General features: G+C 45.2%; 1 protein-coding gene across 1 annotated transcript in view; it reads right to left on the bottom strand.

Moving 5' to 3' along the window:
- The window catches only part of palld (palladin, cytoskeletal associated protein), a 462,346-nt gene that overhangs the window by 37,036 nt on the left and 400,501 nt on the right, over positions 1-24,809 (bottom strand). The window contains exons 12-15 of the mRNA XM_043674519.1: positions 23,653-23,818; positions 17,785-17,886; positions 13,232-13,450; positions 10,785-10,934 (exon numbers count right to left, since the gene is read on the bottom strand). Of these exons, the coding sequence (XP_043530454.1) occupies positions 10,785-10,934; positions 13,232-13,450; positions 17,785-17,886; positions 23,653-23,818 (637 nt within the window). The remainder of the gene's footprint in view (positions 1-10,784; positions 10,935-13,231; positions 13,451-17,784; positions 17,887-23,652; positions 23,819-24,809) is intronic.

Here is a 24,809-nt window from a genome sequence, read left to right on the forward strand (position 1 = left end):
CGGCAAAACCAAAAACTCAGATACAGGCGAATGTTAAAAGTTTGTGAGCCCATTCAGTATTCTAACAACAGTAGGGTAGAAACTGTTACAAAACCGGCTGGTGTGTGTGTTCAGGCTTCTGTACCTTCTCCCCGATGGTAGAGGTTGTAGAAAAAACATTGCCAAGGTGGGATGGATCTTTGAGAAGGCTGGCGGCCTTTCCTTGACAGCGGGCCTGGTAGTTGGATTCGAGAGATGGGAGGTTGGCCTTTGTGATAGTCTGGGCCGAGTTCACCATGCTGCGGTTAGGGATAGATCTTTTGATTACTCTACGTCAAGTTGGCATAAGGAGGGAGGAAGTGTTGTGTATTCTAAAAGGCGTTAAGGTGGACTCCCCAGGTCCGGATGGGGTCTATCCCAGGGTACTGAGGGAAGTGAGAGAGGAAATAGATGGGGCTTTAACAGATATCTTTGCAGCATCCTTGAACATGGGGGAGGTCCCAGAGGACTGGAGAATTGCTAATGTTGTCCCCTTATTTAAGAAGGGTAGTAGGGATAGTACAGGTAATTACAGACCTGTGAGCCTGATATACAGTAGGGAAGCTACTGGAGAAGATACTAAGGGATAGGATATATACCCATTTGGAAGAAAATGGGCTTATGTGTGATAGGCAGCATGGTTTTGTGCAGGGAAGGTCATGTCTTACAAACCTAATAGAATTTTTTGAAGAGGTGACAAAGTTGATTGATGAGGGTAGGGGTGTAGATGTATTATACGTGGTCTTTAGTAAGGCGTTTGATAAGGTTCCCCATGGTAGGCTGATGAAGAAGGTGAAGTCATATGGGGTCCAGTGTGTTCTAGCTAGATGGATAGAGAACTGGTTGGGCAACAGGAGACAGAGAAGAGTAGGAGTGGAAGGGAGCTTCTCAAAATGGAGACCTGTGACCAGTGGTGTCCCACAGGGATCTGTGCTGGGACCACTGTTGTTTGTGACATACATAAATGATTTAGAGGAACGTGTAGGTTGTCTCATTAGCAAGTTTACAGATGACACTAAGATTGGTGGAGTAGCAGATAGTGAAGGGGACTGTCAGAGAACACAACAGAATATGGATAGATTGGAGAGATGGGCAGAGAAATGGCAGATGGAGTTCAATCCGGACAAATGCGAGGTGATGCATTTTGGAAGATACAATTCAAGAGTGAACTACACAGTAAATGGAAAAGTCCTGGGGGACAATTGATGTACAGAGAGATCTGGGTGTTCAGGTCCATTGTACCCTGAAGGTGGCAACGCAAGTCAGTAGAGTGGTCAAGAAGGCATACAGCATGCTTTCCTTCATTGGACAGTTATTGAGTACAAGAGTTGGCAGGCCATGTTACAGTTGTATAAGACTTTGGTTCAGCCACATTTGGAATATTGCATAAAGTTCTGGTTGCCACATTGCCAAAAGGATGTGGATGCTTTGGAGAGGGTGCAGAGAATGTTTAAGAGGATGTTGCCTGGTATGGAGGGGCTAGGTATGAGGAGAGCTAAGTAGATTAGGATTATTTTCATTGGAAGGAAGGAGGTTGAGGGGGGACCTGATTGAGGCCTGCAAAATCATGAGAGGTATAGACAGGTGGATAGCAAGAAACATTTTCCCAGAGTGGGGGACTTAATTACTAGGGGTCACGAGTTCAAAGTGAAAGGGGAAATATTTAGGGAAGATATATGTGGAAAGTTCTTCACGCTGAGGGTGGTGGGTGCCTGGAACGCGTTGCCAGCGGAGATGGTAGGGGCGGGAACGATAGCATCATTTAAGATGTAGGTAGACAGATACATGAATGGGCAGGGGGCAAAGGAATACAGACCCTTAGAAAATAGGCAGCAGGTTCAGATAGAGGATCTGGCTCAGCTCAGGCTTGGAGGGCCGAAGGGCCTGATCCAGTGCTGCAATGTTCTTTTTCTTGTTCAAATCCTCCAAACCTGGCAACATCCTTGTCAATCTTTTCTGAACCCTTTCAAGTGTCACAACATCCATCTGATAGGAAGGAGACCAGAATTGCACACAATATTCCAACAGTGGCCTAACCAATGTCCTGTACAGCCGCAACATGATCTCCCCACTCCTATACTCAGTACTCTGACCAATAAAGGAAAGCATACCAAACGCCTTCTTCACTATCCTGTCTACCTGCGACTCCACTTTCAAGGATCTATGAACCTGCACTCCAAGGTCTCTTTGGCCATTAACCATTCTTAATTCATTCTTAACCACTGGAAATCCATTTCTTAAAGCCAACCTCTCTGACCAAGCCTTTTGATCCCATGTCCTAATATCTCCTCAGGACGGGGTCTGACTCAAATCCTGTTCAATAATGACTTCTTTGAACCCCCTTTTTACCATCTGAAAGGTGCTGTACAAATACCAGTTGATTTATTTAAATGGTTAAAATCAGAATGGTTTAATTGTTGAATCACACATTATGTGATGATCACTGGTTAATGCTGTAATCAAAAGGAACTGTTGGTGAACACCATCCACAAGTCTCGTACCAACAGTCAACAGGCAACCTGAGCTGAACATACATGAACACACAGCCGACACACAATTTTCCAAAATTCTGGTCACACTCCCATGTTCAGCTCACAGCATGGAACTTTGTTATGTGGTTGGACAGAACTTGAGTCATGCTGAAAACACACCCAAATTATGTCAAATCTTTCCCTGTCTTGCAGTCTTATATGTTTCAGTAAGGTCTTCCCTCATAAGACATTGAAGGTGATGGGACAGCTGGTTAATAACAAATCATTATTATGCCTTCCAAAGAAGGCATATGGCGTACTGGCTTTTATTGGTAGAGGAATTGAGTTCCGGAATCCTGAGGTCATGTTGCAGTTGTATAAGACTCTGGTGCGGCCACATCTGGAATATTGTGTGCAGTTTTGGTCGCCATACTATAGGAAGGATGTGGAGGCACTGGAACGGGTGCAGAGGAGGTTTACCAGGATGTTGCCTGGTATGGTAGGAAAGTTCATGGAATGCCCTGTCAGTAGCAGTGGTCGACTCTCCCTCAATATGGGCATTTAAGCGGGCATTGGATAGGCATATGGAGGATAGTGGGCTAGTGTAGGTTAGGTGGGCTTGGATCGGCGCAACATCGAGGGCCAAAGGGCCTGTACTGCGCTGTATTCTTCTATGTTCTATGTTCTATGTTCATTCAGGGATACTTTATTAAGAGATGCTAGCTGGAGTACTGTGTAAAAATCTGGGTACCACCACCTTAGCAAGAATATAAACGTGCGAGAGGACAGATGAGGTTTACAAAAATGTTTCCAGGGATGAAAGAGTTCTGTTACGAAGATTGATTGGAAAGTTTGGCATGGTTCTCTGTGGAGAGAAGAAGGCTAAGAGGGGATTTGGTTCACTGAGAGACGCAGATAGATTACCAAGGGGATGAAAGATTACCAGGGATATTTAACAATGTAAGGATCAGGTTAAAATCAGATCAGACACGATCTTATTGAATGGGCTCAAAGGGCTGAGTGGCCCTAGTCTTGTCCCTTGTTGTATGTTCATATGCAAGAGTGGCACAAAGCAAGGATGTTCCCTCAGTGAGTGGATGCAGACACGAGGGGCTGAATGGTCTCATGCTGCACTGTACCATAGAGTTATAGAGTCACAGAGATGCACAGCACGGAAACAGACCCTTCGGTCCAACCCATCCATGCCGACCAGATATCCCAACCCAATACAGTCCCACCTGCCAGCACCCGGCCCATATCCCTCCAAACCCTTCCTATTCATATACCCATCCAAATGCCTCTTAAATGTTGCAATTGTACCAGCCTCCACCACTTCCTCTGGCAGCTCATGTCCTTGTAAATGTCGTCTGCCCCTCCTCCACTGCCTCACTATTGATTTTTTTTATTAATAACATGAAAAGCAGACTGCTCTTGACCACACTTGTTGGTGGTATGGGTAACCATGGTGAAATGCTGGATATCAGAGTCAAGATTAGAGTGGTGCTGGAAATGCACAGCATGTCAGGCAGCATCCGAGGAGCAGGAAACTCGACGTTTTGGGCAAAAGCCCTTCATCAGTAATGAGGATAACCTTCATCAGGAATGGATAACCGTGCTGAGTCGAAGAGTGTGGTGCTGGAAAAGCACAGCCGGTCAGGCAGCATCCGAGGAGCAGGAGAGTCAACGTTTCGAGCATAAACCCTACATCAGTGCCACATTTTTTCAATTCTGATCTCCAGCGTTTGCAGTCCTCACTTTCTCCTAGTAACCATGATGAGCAATGCTCACAATCCAGTTCCAATTGGTTATCGGAAATTAAACATGCACAGGGCAGGCTTCAGAAAACCGATTGCTTGCTGCGTATGGGAGCTTGCTGTGCACAAACTGGCTGCTGCATTGCCCTGCCCTAGAACAGTAGCTACTCTTGAAAAATACCACTTCGGCAGTAAAGTACTTCAAGAATCCCAGCAACCTACGTCTCATGGTGCTCGATGAGGACTAAGAAACACTGGTGGCTACACAGAATCCCTCCTGTGTAAAAGTGGGCCATTCAGCCCATCATGTCCACACCAACCCACCAGCCCACCCAGACCCACCCCTGCATTCCCCATGGCTAATCCACCTAGCCATGGACACTATGGTCAACCAGGTCATCCCCTCTGCTCTGAATCTCTTCAGCCACATCCTGAAGCAGACCCACTCCGATCCATCACCATCACCCCCCGAGCTTCATCTAGCTATCGCATTCTCAGCTATCTTCCTCCCCTCCATCGGTCCTAACCACCCCCTACCATGTATCTCTCAGCCCCTTTGGGCCACCACCCCCCCTTCCTGATGAAGGCCTTATGCCTGAGGTGTCGATTTTCCTGCTCCTCAGATGCTGCCTCACCTGCTGTGCTTTTCCAGCACCACACTCTTGACTCTGATCTCCAACATCTGCAGTCCTCACTTTCTCCTACGATGGGCAACTGAACCTGCACATCTTTGGATTATGGGAGGAAACCAGGACACCCAGAAGAAACCCACACAGACATGGGGAGAACGTGCAAACTCCGCACAGAAAGTCACCTGAGGCTGGAATCGAACTCAGATCCGTCGTGCTGTGAGGCACCACACTATTACAGGGCCGCAGGCAGACAGCTGGAGTGTGGGAGTGGATGGTAGCCACCATGGACTGAAAGGGCAATTGATGCTTTGTGCAAATTTGTGATTGGATCGTGGTAACATTTCTTAAGTCATTGGGAAGGAGAAGGTTGCACAGTGTCAAACAGGCTACTGACTCACTTGCACTATGTTTCCCATTGCTGGCCTTGAGCAATTCCATTTCGGAATAATCAGATTACACAGACAGGAGCTCATAACCAGGCAGTGGAGCATAACTGTTCAGGCCTTGGGGAAATTGAACCTTGCGCCTTGAGGTACAGTCGCTGGTTTAAATCACTCAGTCCAGAGAAGAATTTGTGTTGAAGAACAAGCCAACTTGTAACTTAAACCACACAGTCGAGCTGTACCAGATCTGTGAGGAGATCACGCTAAAACCCGTCTGTGCTATTTCAGACAAGGTACACACCGGGGTATGTGGATTCCGTGTGCCTTTTCCTAAAAAGCAAAACAGAAAGCTTCGAAAAATTAAGGAACTGAACCATTTACATATTGCTGTGCTGTTTGTGGTTACATTTCATCAAGCCGCTGAAGTTCCTGTTTGGTCTATCGAATGTAAATGTCGGTGGAGTCAGCAAACCCCAGTCCAATCTAAAACATTTGTTTAAAAAAAAGCATGCAAATCAAAACTCCTTTTGCGGAGTGACATGTCAGTCTGCTCAGGACAGAGCCTGGTTCTTTGACAGACTTTATTTTAATTCTTTCATGGGATGAGGGCATCGCTGCCGAGGCCAGCATTTATTGCCCATCCCTAATTACCCAGAGGGCATTAAAGAGTCATTCACATTGCTGTGGTGTGGAGTCACACTTCGCCCAGACCAAGTAAGGCTGGCAGATTTCCTTCCCCAAAGGCTATTAGTGATTTTTCCAGCAGTCAACAACAGTTTCATGGTCATCATTGGACTCTTAAATGCAGAGTTTTATCGGATTCAACTTCCACTAGGTGCTATGGTAGGATATGTCCCCAGCACAAAACTTATGTCTCTGGACTAACAGATCTAGTAACAATACCACTAGGCCATCCCTTCCCCATGATTACTGGCTTCTGATAATAAAATGTAAAGTCACTATAGATCCATAGGTCTACTCTCTCACTAGACAGGGGAGAATCAGTCTATATTGCTAATCAGCCATCCAGCTAACTGAGCTAAACAACTCCTAATAAAATCCATATGAAACTATCTGATTAAAGGGAAGATGCTTCTTCTTCATAAATCTCTTAGTGCCAAGTAATGTGCTAATTTTACAGTGGTCTGACTGGTAATGCAAGAGGAGAAAGTGAGGACTGCAGATGCTGCGGATCAGAGTCAAAAAGTGTGGTGCTGGAAAAGCACAGCCGGTCAGGCAGCATCCGAGGAGCAGGAGAGTTGACATTTCAGGCACAAGCCCTTCATCAGGAATGGAAGAGCCTAGGCTAATTTCCCCAAAACAGGGGTTCAATTCCACCACAGCAGCTGGTGAAGGTCATTAAGACACCCATTACACTCATTGTTCATTCCTCCAAAAACCACCAGGTTCAGTAATGTTCTTCAGGAAAAGAAATCTGCTGTCCTTACCTAGTCTTGTCTACACGTGGCTCCAGACCCACAGCAATGTGGTTGACTCTTAACTGATCCCCTTGACAAGCCAAGCAAGCCACTCAAATTCAAGGGCTAATAGTGATGGACAAGAAATACTGATCTTGCCAGTGAGACACACATCTGGTAAAAGAATTATTTTAGACAAGAGTGACAGGAGATTAAGCCCGTGTTCTGTTACTGTTCTGTGATTCTAAGGTCCTGTTCTAAGAAGTAAAGTCAGATTGGAGATGGCTGAATGACTTGTTTCTCTACAGCATGCTGTATGTGACATTAAACTGTGATCATATGTCCAGGCTGATAGATATTTCTCAGACAATGCAGAAGAAAGATGTGCATTTATATAGCCTTACATGACCAGCAGACAGCCCAAAGTGGTGTAGTCCCCTGTTGTAACGGAGGTGTTGACAGCAGCCCATCAGTGCACGGAACTCACACTGACAGGCGACAACAACTGGAAAATCGGGCATTGATTATGATTGAACCGAGATGCTGGGGTCCTCTGCTTCAGAACAGCACCAAGGGACCAGAGAGGGCAAGGTGGACCTTTGTTCTGGAATGGAGAATGTGGTATCTCTGCAACCCCGGGAGAGTTTGCCTTGACGTTTGCGCTGGAGTATTTCTGGATTGGGACTTGAACTGGGAACTTTCTGGAGGCAAGTCTGAACTGAGGCAGTGAGTTGGGCCCAACAAGAAATATGTCTGCAATCGTCCCAACTGAAAACTCATTCAACATCACGGAATATCTACGTTTCACTCTACAGTTTGATGGCTACTGACTCAAACTCTGAATTGCTTTGATGTTGTTCAGGGATGGAGGACTTACACAGTTAATGGTCAGGCCCTGGGGAGTGTTGTCGAACAGAGAGATCGAGGAGTGCAGGCACATAGTTCCTTGGCAGTGGTGTCACAGGTAGACAGGGTAGTGAAGAAGGCATTTGACAAGCTTGCCTTCATCAGTCAGAGCATTGAGTACAGGAGATGGGACATCATGTTACAGCTGGACAAGATATTGGTGAGGAGAAATTGAGGACTGCAGATGCTGGAGAGCAGAGTCTAGATTAGAGTGGTGTTGGAAAAGCACAGCAGGTCAGGCAGCATCCCAGGAGCAGGACAATTGGCATCTCAGGCATAAACCCTTACTGATGAAGGACTTGTGCCTGAAACATCGATTCTCCTGCTCCTCGGATGCTGCCTGAATGGCAAGACATTGGTGAGGCCACAGTTGGAGTACTGTGTACAATGCTGCTGTAGGAAGGATGTTATTAAACTGGAAAAGGTGCAAAAAGATTGACAAGGATGTTATTGAGTCTGGAGGGTTTGAGTAATAAGGAGAGGCAGGACAGACTGGCACTTCTTTCCCTCAAGCTTCAGAGGCTCAGAAATGCCCCTATGGGGGTTTATAAAATCATGAAGGGCATAGATAAGGTGAATAGCCAAGGTATTTTCCCCAGGATGGGGGAGTCCAAAACTAGAGGGCATAGGTTTAAAGTGAGAGAGGAAAGATTTAAAAGGAGCCTGAGGAGCACCTTTTCACACAGTAAGTAATGGGTGTGTGGAATGAACCGCCAGAGTTATAGAGTCATACAGCATGGCAACCCTTTAGTCCATGCTGAACATAATCCCAAACTAAACTAGTCCCTCCTGCCTTCTCCTGGCCCATATCCCTCCTAACCTTTCCTATTCATGTACTTACCTAAATGTTTTTTAAACGTTGTAACTGTGCCCACATGCACCACTTCCTCAGGAAATTGATTCCACATGCAAACCATCCTCTGTGTAAAAAAATTGCCTCTTTTGTCTTTTTAAAATCTCTCTCCACTCACCTTAAAAATGTGCCCCCTGGTCTTAAAATTCTCCATCCTAGGGAAAAGACACCTACCATTAATCCTATCTATATCCCTCATTATTTTATAAACCTCTATAAGGTCATCCCTCAACCCCCTATGCTTCAGTGAAAAAGTCCCAGCCTATTTCCTCTTCTGGATCCACTCTAGCTTGGGCAGGTACATGGATTGGAAAGGGATACGGGCCAAATGCGGGCAAGTGGGATGAGTTCAGTTTAGTAAATCTGGTCGGCATGGACAAGTTGGGCTGAAGGGCCTGTTTCCATGCTACATCACTCTATGGCTCTGTGGTTATTGAACTCAGCAGCCTCTCCCATCAATGGCACAGATCAGAAAATGGAAACAGTTTCTGACTGAATGACAGAATAATGTTTCATGTCCAGTGTGAGAGCGATGCTGTTCTATGTTTTCCCCCTCTCTCCAGGATTCCTTGTTCTTAACATCTGGCTGCAGTTCATGATGAATTGGATATGGGGATAGGAATGTGACACTAATTGGATAGCTCTTTCTAAGAGCTGGCACAGGGACAAAGGGGCCAAATGGTCTTGTGGCCTGAATGATTTTATGGATTTGGGTTGGGGGTTGACGGTGGTTGGTGATTGCAAGATAAGCTAAGGGCTATAAGGAAACGTGTGCTTGTACGAGGGATCTGGCTGTAGACAGTATGCAGCTCGAATTCCTCATTCTGTCCATCAGTCAGACTCTGTTAGGTCTGAACAGGCTTGACTGATTGATTATCCACACCTCAAAGGCATTTTTCTTTTCGTTTAATATTTTACTTCAGGTCAATTTTGTTGGACTGGAGCTCTTCACTCATTCTGCATTTGATTTCGTAGACCAAACAGGAACTTGAGTGGATTCATAAAACATAACTGCATACTCACCGAAACTATGTAAACAGACCATTTCCCCTGGTTTTCAACTGAACAGATTTTTCTGTCTTGTTCTTTTCATCATATTAATACGAAACCTCAACCTGGAGAATTCGCTACAGAATCATTTTTAACCACAGTTTCTCCTTACAGATTTTGAAAGCACATTGAGGAAAAAAAAAACTCCATTGCCTAAATTGACCATTGAGTTCGCTTTATGATTCAAAGCTCAATTCATGAGAAATGACCTGAATGTAATAGGGTAGAAGGAAAGGAAACTAAAACCTAAAAAGCAGATTAAAACTGTACTGTAGCAACACATAACTTGAATATTGCTCAGATATTGTCCACTGTCTATAAGGCACAAGTCAGGAGTGTGATGGAATACTCCCCACTTGCCTGGATGGGTGCAGCTCCAACAACACTCAAGAAGCTTGACTCATCCAGTACTAAGCAGCTGCTTGATTGGCACCACATCCACAAACATCAACTCCCTCCACCACCACTGCTTGACAGCAGCAGTGTGCACTACCTACAAGATGCACCGCAAAAATCGAGAATGACAAGGGCAGTAATACATGGGAACACCACTATCATCAAGTGTCTCTCCAAGCCATTCACCATCCTGACTTGGAAATATATCGCCTTTCCTTCAGTGTCGCTGGATCAAAATCCTGGAATTCCCTCCTTAAGGCCTACAAATAGCATCTGGACTACAGTGGGTCAAGAAGGCAGCTCATCACCATCTTCTCAGGGCAGCTAGGGATGGGCAATAAATACTGGCCCAGTCAGTGACGCTCACATCCCATGTGAGAACACAGAAATACAGACATGTTACTGAAGAATGTCATCCAGCGGTCATCCAAATAATTGCAAAAACCTCAAATTTCAAACAATCACAATTTATGCCAAAGGAGAAAAAGGTTACTGACTATTTGGCAAGTCAAACCTGGTTAGTTGGCACCACCTCATCCAATTAGAATTGGCTTGCCAGCCAATCAATGCCATCCTCCCTTGTATTATAAATTGTTGTGCTTGGTTGAGATTTCGCATTCTTGCACTTGATCCTGACCATTGCGAGATGAAAGACTTCAGCAGCACATCACTCCTTGCAGAAACAGATTGAAACCCTAACATCCCGCGAGTCTGAGAGCTGAAGTATGTGACTTTGGGATGTTAACTGATGGTGAATAGCGACTGGAGATTTTAACTGATTCGTCGGCTCCGAAGTCTAGTCACAATATCAAAACTCAATTTTGCTACACGCACCATTCACAGGCAGTTCATATATTTTCCCTCCAAATACCCAAGTACAAACCATAAAATGGCTCCACTTACCAGTGGGTTGGCTACCATGATGGTATAATTCCCGTCATCATCTAGTGTCGCAGTTTCAGTGTGGAGGGTACAAGTTCCATCTGCCTCTCGCCTAATCTGGTAATGCTCACTGCGCTTGGAAATTTGTTTGCCGTCTTTGAACCAGTAGACCTGCCAGGGAGAGGTTTCGCGTGAGAAAGTGGAGCAATTAACCAGGGCTGGGGTCCAAGCACAGTTGCCTCCGTATGGGTAATTCATGCAGACAGGAGGTGGGTTTGTGTTTTCTCCAGGGTCGGAATGACCATGCTGGATTGCTGTGCACACATAGTCCTCAGAAATAAACACCATGATTGTGAAGACAGTGATTATTGAACCCACATAGACTGCAACAGTTCAAGGAGGTAACTCAGCGCCACTCCAGAGGGGTAGGAGGCCATCCGGCCCATCACATCAGCACTGACCCTCTGAAGGGCATTCCACCTAGATCCCAGCCTCCTCCCATATCGCGGTAACCCTGCAGATCCCATGGCCAATCCATCTGATCTACACATCCTGGGACAATTTAGATTAGATTACCTACAGTGTGGAAACAGGCCCTTCGGCCCAACAAGTCCACACTGACCCTCTGAAGAGCAACCCACCCAGACCCATTCCCCTACACCTAACACTATGGGCAATTTAGCATGGTCAATTCACCTGACCTGCGCATGTTCGGACTGTGGGAGGAAACCGGAGCACCCGGAGGAAATCCACACACACACGGGGAGAATATGCAAACTCCACACAGACAGTCGCCTGAGGCTGGAATCAAACCTGTGTCCCTGGTGCTGTGAGGCAGCAGTACTAACCACTGAGCCATTGTGCTGATAGGATGGGCAATAAATTTGCCCTTGCTAGTGATGTGCACAATCAATAAATAAATAATTTATATGGATAACAATCATGAAATGTATAAAGTTCTGAAAGGGCTGGACAAATTGCACGCAGGAATGATGTTCCCCTGCTCTGGGTTGGTGGGATACCATTACAAAGGGTCACAGTCTTTGGATATAGGGTAAGTCATTTTGGATTGGCATGGCAAAAGATGTCTTCACTTAGATGGTGGTGAGCATGTGGAAATCTCTACCACAGTAGATTGTTGATGCAAAGTCACTGAATAAATTTCAGAAACAAGATTTTTCGAGGATAAAGGTGTTAAGGAGCATGGGAAAAGGATTGGAATGTGCCATTGTTAGAAGATCAGCCATGATTATATTGAATGGTGGAACAGGCTCAATGGACTATGATTGCATAACTTTCCATGCTTCTATATTTCTACACACTTAGAAATTTCTTCACTCAGACAGTGAATCTGAGGAATTCACCACCAAAGAAAATGGTTGAGGCCAAAGCATTGTAGGGAGACATAGCTCTTGTGGTTAAAGTGATCAAGGGAAATGGAGGGAGGGTGGGATTAGGGAGTTGAGGTGGATGGTCAGCAATGATTTTATCGATTGGAGGAGAAAGCTCAAAGGGCCGAATGGCCTACTCCTGCTCCTATTTTCTATGTTTTATTTAATTCATTCGTGGGATGGCAGCATCACTGCCCAGGCCAGCATTTCCCAATCCCTAATGACCCAGAGGGCAGTTAAGAGTCAACCATTGTAGGTCTGGAGTCACATGTAGGCCAGACCAGGTAAGGATGGCAGTTTCCCTCCCTAAAGGACATCAGTGAATCAGATGGGTTTTTCCAACAATTGTTTCATAGAATCCCCTATAGTGTAGAAAAAAGGCCATTTAGCCTAACAAGCCCGTACCAACTCTCCAAAACCACCCCACCCAGGCCGATCTCCATCTCCCTATAATCCTGCATTTCCCATGGCTAAATCACCTAATTTACACATCCCTCGCCAATCCACCTAGCCTGCACATCTTTGGAAGAAGCCCATGCAGACATGGGGAGAATGTGCAAACTCCACATAGACAGTTGCCCGAGGCTGGAATCAAACCCGGGTCCCTGGCACTGTGAGGCAGCAATGCTGACCACTGAGCTGCTGTGCCGTCATCAGACTCTTAATTTCAGATTTTTAAAAAATTGAATGTAAATTCCACTCTCTAGCCATGGCAGGATTTGAACCAATGTCCCAGAACATTAGCTAGGCCTCTGGATTAATAGCCCAGTGATAACACCACTATGCCATCACCTCCCATCCTGTGGTGTGTCTACATCCTACAAAAGAAGAATTTATCAGAGTATGGCGGAAGAATGGAATTAATGTAACAACTCTATCAAAGACAAAAACAGAAACAGAAACTGCTGGAGAAACTCAGCAGGTCTCACAGCATTTGTGGAGGGAGAAAGCGGAGTTAACGTTTCAGGCCCAGTGACCCTTTTCCAGAACCCAGAACCCTATCAAAGAGCCTGCAGAGGTACAATGGGCCAAATGGCCTCCTTGAGTGCAGGAAGATTCAGCTTTTGCAGCCCGTACCTTTGGCAGAGGATCTCCGGTCACTTTGCAAGTGAACGTTACTGGTGACCCTTCGAACAGCTTGATGTGTTTCAGCTTCCTCTCGAAGAGTGGGGCTGTGCCATGGTCAGGTTGCTCATCATGCTGGACCTCGTCATCAGATTCGTCCACCGGGGACCGCTCCAGACGAAACTCAATCTCATTGATCAGCCTTTGTTCAAAGCTGGAGACCTTGTACTCCTTAAAAAGAAAGAATAACACTATCAGCGCTGTAAAAGGAGGAGGATGAGTACAGAGGTCTGGTGAGTATCCCAGACTGTTACTGTTTCGTCTGACTTCTCCTGAGAACAGGCAAACCTGATGGGAAGATCTTCTAGAAAATTCTCAATGAATTCCATTTGAAGGTTATGAGGGAATACAAAATACGTAGCCTTGAGATAAGGCTCAAAAGACAACATTTACAATGGGAAGTATGTAAATTAGCTCACTGAACTGGAAGGTTTGTTTTCAGATGTTTCGTCACCAGACTAGGTAACATCATCAGTGAGAGTCTCTGGTGAAGCGCTGGTGGTATGTCCCGCCTCTCTATTTATAGGTCTTGGTTTCTTAAGGTGGGTGATGTCATTTCCAGTTCTTTTCGACATCACAAATGGAACAAATTAGAGGAAACATATAACACCATCAACAATATCCTGACAGACATTAAATTCACAAGAGGAGGAGAATTGACAACGGACTCCCATTCCGAGATGTGACAGTTGGACATACAGTTAATGGAGAGCTTCAAACCAGCGTCTACAGAGAAACAACAAACACAGACTAAATACTTAACTTCAGACGCAATCATCTCAACACCCACAAACAGAGCTGCATCAAGACATTATTTCAACGAGCTAAATCACACTGCAGCACCCAAGAACTACAAAAAGCAGAAGAAAAATATCTATACAGTAGCGCCTCGACATACCAATGACCCCGTTCACGTACAAATTGGTTTACGAGCAGGATTGTACGTAAAATTTTGCTTCAACGTACGTACGAAATTCAAGGTATGAATGAAGGTACGAACGCAAAAAGCCCGTGTGCGACCACATGGTTTCATTGTTCTGCTTTGCTACGCGCTTGTTGAATGCAAAAGCTCTCGGGGCCTCGCGTGGTCCCATTCAGTTCGTCTTTGGCGCGTGTGCTGTGAACAGCCGTCCAAGCATTCTTACGCTATCCGAACAATGGGAAAAATTGATTCAGTTCATGAACTTTTCGGTTCGCGAACCGGGTCCCGAAATGGATTAAGTGCGTAAGTCGAGGCGCTACTGTACAATGTGTTCAAGAAAGACAGGTACCCAATAAACACAATCCACCAGTTCCTCAGGAACAAACCCAAACAAGCAGACACAGCAGAACCAAAAACCACAGCCACATTTCCTTACATCAAAGACATATCAGAAATGACTTCCAGACTACTCAGACCCTTTGGCATCATGGTAGCCCACAAATCTACCAACACGCTTAAACAGTGACTAATGAACCTATAGGATCCATTAAATAATACCAGCAAAACTAACTTTGTTTACAAAATACCACGCAAGAACTGAAAAAAAACACTACATCTGACAAACAAGCAGGAAACTTGCCACCAGGATACACGACCCACTCTCACTGGTTTCCATACATGCAGGTAAAGAAGGACACCACTTTGACTGGGACAACACACACATCCTAGGACAAGTGAAACAAAGACACGCATGAGAATTCTTAGAGGCATGGCATTCTAACTAGAACTTCATCAATAAACACACAGCGTAGATCCCATCTGCCTTCCCTTGAAAAACAGAACTGGAAATGACGTCACCCACCTTAAGAAACCAAGACCTATAAATAGAGAGGCGGGGCATACCACCAGCACTTCACCAGAGACTCTCACTGATGATGTTACCTAGTCATGGTGACGAAACATCTGAAAACAAACCTTCAAGCTCAGCGAGCTGACTTACACACTTGTCATTAAGCTGAGCTACAAATCTTCTCAAAAATTTACAATGGGAATTTCGGAAAAAAAAACCCTTTACTCCAGACAGTGGTTCAAGTGTGAATAAGGAGGATATAACTTAAGTGAACCCACTTGCCTGGATGGGGGCAGCTCCAACAACACTCAAGAAGCTTGACACCATCCAGAACAAACCAGCTGCTTGATTGGCACCACATCCACAAACACCCAATCTGTTCCCCCACCGGCACTCAGTTACAGCAGTGTGTACTATCCATAAGATGCACTGCAAACATTTACCAGAGATCTTGGACAACACCTTCCAAACGCACAACCATCTAGATGGACAAGGGTGGCAGATACATGGCAACGCCACCACCTTCAAGTTAGCTTCCAAGCCACTCACCATCCTGACTTGGAAATATATCACTTTCCATCACTTTTACTTGATCAAAATTCTAGAATTCCCTGCCTAATGGGATTGTGGGTTAACCTACAACATATGGACTGTGGCGGTTCAAGAAGGCAGCTCACCACCACCTTCTCAGGGCTGGTAGCCCACAGGACTGCGTACTCAGCCCCTTACTACACTCCTTATACACTCATGACTGCATGGCTAAATTCAGCTATAACTCCATTTATAATTTTGCTGATGACTCCACTGTAGTGGCTCAGATCTCAAGTAATGACGAGACAGAGTACAGGATAGACAGCTCAGGGGCATGATGTAAAGACAACAACAGGAGCTGGTCATTGACTTCAGGAAGCAGATTGAAGGACATGCCCCTGTCTGTATCAATGGTGCTGAGGTGGAGGTGGTCGAGAGCTTCCAGTTCCTAGGAGTAAATATTACCCACAATCTGTCCTAATCTATCCACATCGACACTACAGTTAAGGAAGCACACCAATGTCTCTACTTCCTTAGAAGGCTCAGGAAATTTGGCATATCCACAATGACTCTGACCAATTTTTTTTCGATGCACCATGGAAAACATCCCATCTGGATGCCTCACTGCTTGGTTTGGCAAACTGTTCTGCCCAAGACTGCAAGAAATTACAGAGAGTTATGAATACATCCCAGTCCATCATGAAAACCAGCATTACTTCCATTGACTCCATCTATACTTCCCACTGCCTTGGGAAAGCAGCCAACATAATCAAAGACCCCTCCCACCCTAATTATTCTCTGCCCCACTCTCTTCTGTCAAACAGAAGATACAAAAGTTTGAAAACATGTACCGATAGATTTAAGAACAGTTTCTTCTCCGGCTGCTATCAATCTTTGAACAGACCTCTCATACAGTAAGAGCTGATCCTTCTCTGCACCTTCCCTGTAGCTATAACACTATGTTCCGCATTCTGTTCTATTACTCTGATGTACTTATGTGAGGTGTGGTTTGTCTGCTTAACACGCAAAGCAATACTTTTCACCGTATCTCAGTACATGTGACAAGAAAAATCAAATCAAATCAAATTGAGGGCAAGTCGGAAGGGGCCAGCAGTGCCCACTCCTATGGGTGATTGAAAAAAACGATAATTCAATTCTAAGTGTATGTTTGTACAGCTTGTAAATCAAAAGTAAAAATACTGCAAGATGTCAGAGCAATATGAAAGACAATTGTGGTTACTGGAGACATGAAATAAAATAACTACAAACTAAAATGTTGGAGAAATTCTGCAGCATCTGCAGAAAGAGAGAGAAACCGTCAATAGTTCGAGCTGATTGACCTCTTCTGACAAAGAATCAATTGGCACTAACTCTGTTTCTCTCTCCACAGAGACCTGCTGAGTTTCTCCAGCACGTTTTGTTTTCCTTTACACGGAGATTTGATTTTAAAAAAGCAATAGTTTTGAAAGGAGTGTGTCGCAGACCACCCAGTTCGCACTTCATGGTTGAGCCTAAAGTACAAACAATTTATTTTAACACCACAGATATTTCATGTCAATCTCTCCTGAGAAAAGTTGCTGAGCTATTCAAGTAAACTAAAGGAGAAACAAATTAAAAAAAAAACTGCCATTTGGAATGGAAAGAGCATAAATCTGGTGAACATATTAGTCCGATCAGTGTCAAAAACCTTTTACATTATTCCTAGTTCAGAACAAAAGCCAAGTACTGAGGATGCTGAGGATCTGAAATTGTTTTGTTAACTCCAGACCACATTTAAGTGAAAACAGCCCAGTCCAAATCTCAAATTAAAAGAAAATTGGTAAAATGTTCTGTCTAATGTGAGGCAATTCATTCCTGTTGTTCATTTGTGTCTCCCCCCCCCCACACCCCCTCTGCCCTGTTCCACTAAAGTAAAACAATAACAGAAAGGAAAGAATCTGATATCTTAATTCTAATTCAGGTATCAATGATTCCCCTAAAGAATGCATGCTTTGTTCTGCTGCAGACTTACTGTCTTGGTATTGCCATTGGGAAATGCTGGGATGCAAAACTGGATCGGAAAACCTCGCTGAATGTTGCAGGGGTTTTTGAGGTATGGATCAAATCAGTTTAGTTCACTCATTAGAAGCGCTTTCTTACATGAAATGGAATTCAGAAGGATGAATTGTGATGCTTTTCCAAAAAAAAGAAAATGGTGACTACCTGGACCACAGGGTCATCCTCTGCTTCCTGGAAATTGAAGACAGTGGCGGCATTGTCTGCTCCCAGGAGTCTGCGGGCCATCTTTTCCTCATAGGTCAATCTCTGCCAAGGTGGGAATAAAGGAAAGAAAGGGCAGCTCAGTCACAGTTCATGCACGATCAACGAGTGAGCATATGGCATTCCAGAATGTTTCCGGATTAAGGAATCGCTACCAAAGCTGGGGAAAGATGGGATTGCCTCCGCACAGATGTTCCCACAAACTCCGGGATCTCCCGGCGCTGCTTTGTAGCTAATGGCGTATCCTCTGAAGGATAGTCACCGCTGTAATGCAGGAAATACAGCAACCAATTTGTGCACAGCAAGCTCCCAAAGAAGAGCAACCAATTTTCCATCAGTGGAGACTTTGTTCAGTGATCGATGGACAGGAGATTTTCTTGAATTGATTTAGATCTTAATATCGTTGCTCAACATTGACAAACTCAGTATCTAAACTTCTTAAAACAAAAATCTCGAAACCATCCAACGCATGTCCTGACCCAGAGGAAGGTTCCATACCCGTTTCTGCATGATACCAAAGTGTGGGTGTGAGTGTGCTCAGTGGAGGCTGACTTGCTGGCCTTGCCCTCTAACTCAATGGATCATGGGACATTTAAGAACTGACATCTGAGTTTCCCAGACCATCCCAGCCCTGCCTTGACAGAAGCTACCATGCAATCAGAGGTCCTAAATGCCATTGACTGGGGCCTATTTGTCAGGGGATTCAGTCGGAACGATGTTGTGAAACTTGAAAGGGTTCAGCAATGATTTACAAGGATGTTGCCAGGGTTGGAGGGTTTGAGCTATAGGGAGAGGCTGAATAGGCTGGAGCTATTTTCCCTGGAGCATTGGAGGCTGAGGGGTGACCTTACAGAGGTTTATAAAATCATGAGGGGCATGGATAAGATAAATAGACAAGGTCTTTATATCAGAGAAAGAGAGTCCAAAACTGGAGGGCAGAGGTTTAGTATGAGACGGGAAAAACTTAAACGGGACCTAAGGGGTAACATTTTCACACAGATGGTGTGCATGTGTGGAATGAGCTGCCAGAGGAAGTGATGGAAGCTGGGACAATTACAACTTTTGAAAGGCACATGGATGGGTATATGAATAGGAAGAATTTAGAGGGATATGGGCTAAGTGCTGGCAAACGGCACTAGATTAGGTTAGGATATCTAGTTGGTATAGACGAGTTGGACTGAAGTGTCTGTTTTGTGCTGTGCATCTCTATGACTCTGAGAGATTTTTAAAAAGTTAATTCACAGCAAGAGGATATCTCTGGCTAAGCCAGCATTTATTGCCCACTCCTAATTCCCCAGAGGGCAATTAAGAGTCAACCAGATTTCTGTGGATCTGGAAAACATGTAGGCCAGACTAGGTAAGGATGGTAATGAGGAGATTAGTGAACCGGATGGGTTTTTTTCCCACAATCAACAATGGCTTCACAGTCACCAGTAGATACTGAGCCCCAGACTTCTATTGAATTCAAACTTTATCACCTGCTGTGATCAGGTCCCCAGATCATTACCTGGGTCTCTCGACTAATAGTACAGCAACAATACTACCAGGCCATCACCTAGTGCTTTTCATTTGCCTGTTGTGTGTTGGAGGTCATGGAGGGAGGGGATTGGAGTGCAGGGCAGGAAGTGGCTTTCAGAGGCCACCCCTCTGCTGTCATGCATGCCAATGAATGCCTCCTGATTTGGGAAAATGGAACCCGCCCCCACACCCCAATGGGCAAATCTGGCAGACAGGTCACCACCCAGTTTTGTCACTTGCTAGGGAGACGGGAAGTGGGGGCAATGGCAAATTGAGGCCGGTAAGTCATCCCCAATTGACCTTTTCATCTCTCTTTTCACGGTCAGGTGACCACCTCTGGGATTAGTGAGAGAGAGGCTGAGGGTGGAGAGAAGTGTGGAGAGTCAATAGGAGAAGCTGATACTGCTCTCCTTTGAGAAGGGATTGGAGAAGATTTGATTGAAGAATTCAAAATCTTGACTGGTGTAGACAAAGTAGATGGAGTGAATTTGATGGAGTGAAGGGTTGGAGGGTTTGAGCTATGGGGAAAGGCTGAACAGGCTGCGGCTGTTTTCCCTGGAGCATCAGAGGCTGAGGGGTGACCTTATAGAGGTTTACAAAATTATGAGGGGCATGGATAGGATAAATGGACAAAGTATTTTCCCTGGGGTGGAGGAGTCCAGAACTAGAGGGCATAGGTTTAGGGTGAGATGGGAAAGATATAAAAGAGACCTCAGGGGCAAGTTTTTCACGCAGAGGGTGGTACGTGTATGGAATGAGCTGCCAGAGGATGTGGTGGAGGCTGGTACAATTGCAACATTTAAGAGGCATTTGGATGGGTATATGAATAGGAAGGGTTTGGAGGGATATGGGCCGGGTGCTGGCGGGTGGGACTAGATTGGGTTGGGATATCTGGTCGGCGTGGATGGGTTGGACCGAAGGGTCTGTTTCTGTGCTGTACATCTCTATGACTCTATGAAATTGTTCCCACTCATGGATTGGTTGAAAATAAGAGGACACAGATTTAAGATGAAGAAGTCCCGATGGCAACATAGGAGAAACTTTCCAATGCATGATGGGGAATGCATTGCCTGAGACAATGGTAGAGGAAGATTCAATCTTTGCAAAGGGAATTAGATAAGTGCTTGAAGACTACAGATCTGTGTAGGGAAAAGGTAGGGAATGTGACCATTGGTTTGCTTTTACAACATGCTGGCTGGCCTACTATAGGAAGGATATTACTAAATTGGAGAGGGTGCAGAAAAGATTTTCTGGCATGTTACTGGGCCTGGAGGGTTTAAGTTATCAGGAGAGCTGGGACATTTCTCACTGGAGCATAGGAGGTTGGGGTGGGGGGTGACCTTATAGAGATTTATGAAATCATGAGGGGCATAGATAAGGTGAATAGCAAAGGTCTTTTCCCCAGGGTTGGAGTGGGGGGGGGGTTCAAAACAAAAGGGCATAATTTTAAGGTGAGAGGAGAAAGCTATAAAAAGGGACCTGAGGGGCAATGTTTTCACACAGAGGGTGGTATGTGTGTAGAATTAATTGCTAGATGCAGGGACAGTTACAACAATTAAGATACATTTGTACAGATATATGACTAGGAAAGACTTAGAGGATTGTGTGCCAAGTGCTAGCAAACATTCACGGCAGAATTTGAACCTGGAGCCCAGGCCACTGCCTGCACTGCAAGGTTAATAGTCTAATGAAAACACCACTAGGCCATCAATTCTGAGAGGATGGTGCTCCAACGTAGAGGACAGAGATGAAGACTTTTTTCGCTCAGCGAGTTAAGCAACTTTGGGAACTTTCTACCTAAGAAAGCATAATTGAATTTTTTTTGGGAAAGAAATGGATAAACGTTTGTTAGGCAGGGGAATCGAGCATTACTGGGAATAGGCGGAATTCAGAATAGACAGGTCAGCCATGATGTTACAGAATAGTAGTGCAAGCTAGAGGGGCTGAATGGGCAACCCCTCTTCCTTTTCTGTGTGAGGCACTCTGTGTCCATTCACTTTCGATCCCTGACTAAACTGTCTCACTATTCTCCAGCTTTCCTGGGAGAACAGGCCAGGAATTCCATCAAGCCAGGTGTCAGGAACAGTCGCATGTGCGCTGTCAAGGTGTGAGTGTGTGTGGGCACAACTGCCCCTTTCGCCTTGGTGGGTGTGGTGTTCAGCTCCTGGAGGTACAGTGGAAATCTAAAGGAGAAAGTGAGGTCTGCAGATGCTGGAGATCAGAGCTGGAAATGTGTTGCTGGAAAAGGTCAGGCAGCATCCAGGGAACAGGAGAATCGACGTTTCGGGCATAAGCCCTTCTTCAGGAAGCTAGAGGGGCACAGAGTGCCTCACACAGAAAAGGAAGAGGGGTTGCCCATTCAGCCCCTCTAGTTTCCTGAAGAAGGGCTTATGCCCGAAACGTCGATTCTCCTGTTCCCTGGATGCTGCCTGACCTGCTGCGCTTTTCCAGCAACACATTTCCAGTGGAAATCTAAACCCAAGTAAGGATTGGCTCCTTCCATCTCCCTTCACCAAATGGTTCTCAGACATTTAACAGGGTGGTCCGTGGTCAGCACTGGATAAATACATGTTGTCATCTTTACAAAGTTTAATTTTGGGTCTGACTGTGGCAGCTGGGTTCATTTTCCACTTCACGTCCTGACACAGCCCATTGAGGGGCGACTGTCACTACACAAACTGCTCCAAGTACAAGGCGAAAAACGGGTACATTGTCCTTCAAATATATCTGCTCCTTGCATTGCTCTTCAAGATTTATACAGTGCACTACAAACTGAAAAACATCCCCACTTTTTAATTTCCTGCAATCGTATTTCTTACCTCCTCTGAGTGAACTTCCTCATTTCACCCTCATTTGGACTAATTGGCGACAGGCAATGTCTACGTAGACCCTGACGATGGGGCTGGCATTGAGTTAACCCAATTCTCTTCATTTACGTTGCCAAGCAAGCTTGAGGAGATAGAGATGTGTTTTGTTTCAAAGAGAACGTTAGGGGATTAAAAAATGGATGGGCTCATGACTTTTTGCACAAATGAAAATATTGTGTTTCCGCCAGCAAGGTACAGCTGGTGGTCAAAAATGATCCCAGAAACAACGGGTTCACAAAAGTAAAACAAAAAAGTGCAGATGCTGAAAATCTGAAACAAAAAGAGAAAGTGCTGGAGACCATCAGCAAGTCTGCCCGCATCTGTGGAGCGAGTGACAGAATTAATGTTGCATTTTTGACATGATTCTTTTATAGCTTGAGTTCTGATGAAGAGACACACCAGACGCAAAACACTGACTCTGTTTCTCTCTCCATAGATGCTGCCTGACCTGCTGAGTCTCTCCAGCACTTTCTGCTTTTCTTACAGCTGATTGCAAGTTACACCAGAGCGAAGAGGGCTTTTGGGCTATTTAACGGGATGATTCCAAAATGGCATGTTTCAGGAGAACTGCCTCAAGCATATAAGGCTGGAGGTCATGGACAGACTAGAGTGAGAGCAGTGTTCCCCTTAGTCAAAAGGTCATTTTAAAGTGAAAGGCAGCAGGTTTTGAGGAGATTTAAGAGTGGTGGGAGTCTGTAATGTGCTGCCTAAGAGGTGGGAAACCTCACAACCTTTATAAAAAGGACTTGGATGAGCATTCAAGTCCTTGGCGGGCAAGTGTGACTTGTGGAGATAGTGGTATATTTCTGGCAGTACAGATACGCTGGGTCGAAGGAGTGTACTGTAAGGTTCTATAATTCTAACTGAGTTTAGCAAGACTAATGTATTTTAGGGCAAGGAGCCTGAGGAGTAAAATCATCACTCAGCAACGTGTGACTTGGGAACTCTCTGCCTCAGAAGGCAGCACAAGGCAAGGTCACTGAATACGTTTCAAGCAGAGATGGAAAGATTCTTGTCAGGTGTTGGGGAAGGGTCAAGGGTTATCGGGGAGAGGGGGGTTAGCTGGCAATGTGGAAATCAAAACATGATCTTATTGAATGGCGGGGAAGGCTGGAGGGGCTGAATGGGCGAAAGTGAGGACTGCAGATGCTGGAGATCAGAGTCAAGATTAGAGTGGTGCTGGAAAAGCACAGCAGGTCAGGCAGCATCCGAGGATCAGGAAAATCGACGTTTCGGGCAGGAGCCCTTCATCAGGAATGAGGCTGAATGGTGCTTCTATTTCATATAGCTCAATGGAGTCCACTCAATACTCCAATCCCTTGAAGGTTTGAAGATTGAAGATGAAGCTGTTGAGCTGACATCAAGGTGGAATACCGTTTGGAAAATTCAGCAACATGAGTATTTTGTTCCCAATCCACAGTCCTACCTGGCCATTGCTCAAGCGGTCATCCTTAAACCGTAGCTTCCTTTCCAAATCCTGAATGACCGCGTCCTTTGTTCCCTGAATTTCCTCATCTGTTGCCAGGCGAGAGGTTCGGCTGTTTCTCTTTAGACTCTGCGGGGTTCTGCAGGACACAGAAAGGTTAGATCTTCTTCAGAGGAGATGGGCAGCCTCAACTTCATTTCTTTGACACTTTAGCCCAGAATTTCAGGCACTCCAGAGGCCTTTATAAATGGAGGAATCTGACAGATCCCAGTCTTGTCTTCAGAGGGAAGGGTGTAAGTTGGGAATCAGCACAGCCATTTGTAATTACTGCTGAGTTCAACAAACTTCATTTCACTGTTCCAAGGGCTTAACTTGTAGTGCGTAGGCCACATATGGACATAGAATATTTATGAAGGATAGATAAAATTCTAATTATGGGTGATCATCTGAAGGAATTTAAATCCTCAGCCCTGACAAATTCAGAAAGAAAATGTGCAGTTTTCAGTTTGAGTGGGAAAAGCAGTTACCTGCTGCTGGAGGGTTCTGATTGACAGGCCATCTGGTGTAGCTTAGGGGAAAAAAGTAACCATCTGTTCCTGCAGTTTCTATTGGCTTTGATGGCAACATTTCCCAAGGGCTGTTAACTTCGTTGATCCCATACTGAATGCTTTCAAAATATCAAAAACAACTCTTATAAAGTGGCTGAGTTGATTGACAGTTTGAAGAGGTCTGCCTTGGCCAACATCGTTTGCCCATCTCAAATTGCAGACGGCAGTTAAGAGTCAAGACCATTCCTGTGGGTCCTGGAGTTACATAGCGTTGGCAGATATCCTTCCCACAGGGCACTTTACAATAACCAACTGTGATCAAGGGATTTTTAATGTCTAATTTTTATTGAATTTAAATCTGCCGTGGTGAGATTCAAACTCAAGTGGCATCAATGTGGACTTTCAACAGTTTCCTCATTTCCCCTTCCCCACCTCATCCTAGTTCCAAACTTCCAGCTCAGCACTGTCCCCATGACTTGTCCGGACTTGTCCTACCTGCCTATCTCCTTTTCCACCTATCCACTCCACCCTCCCCCCCCAACCTATCACCTTCATCCCCTCCCCCATTCACCTAATGTACTCTATGCTACTTTCTCCCCACCCCCACCC

Source organism: Chiloscyllium plagiosum, chromosome 2 (assembly GCF_004010195.1).
Source record: "Chiloscyllium plagiosum isolate BGI_BamShark_2017 chromosome 2, ASM401019v2, whole genome shotgun sequence".
NCBI lineage: Eukaryota > Metazoa > Chordata > Chondrichthyes > Orectolobiformes > Hemiscylliidae > Chiloscyllium > Chiloscyllium plagiosum.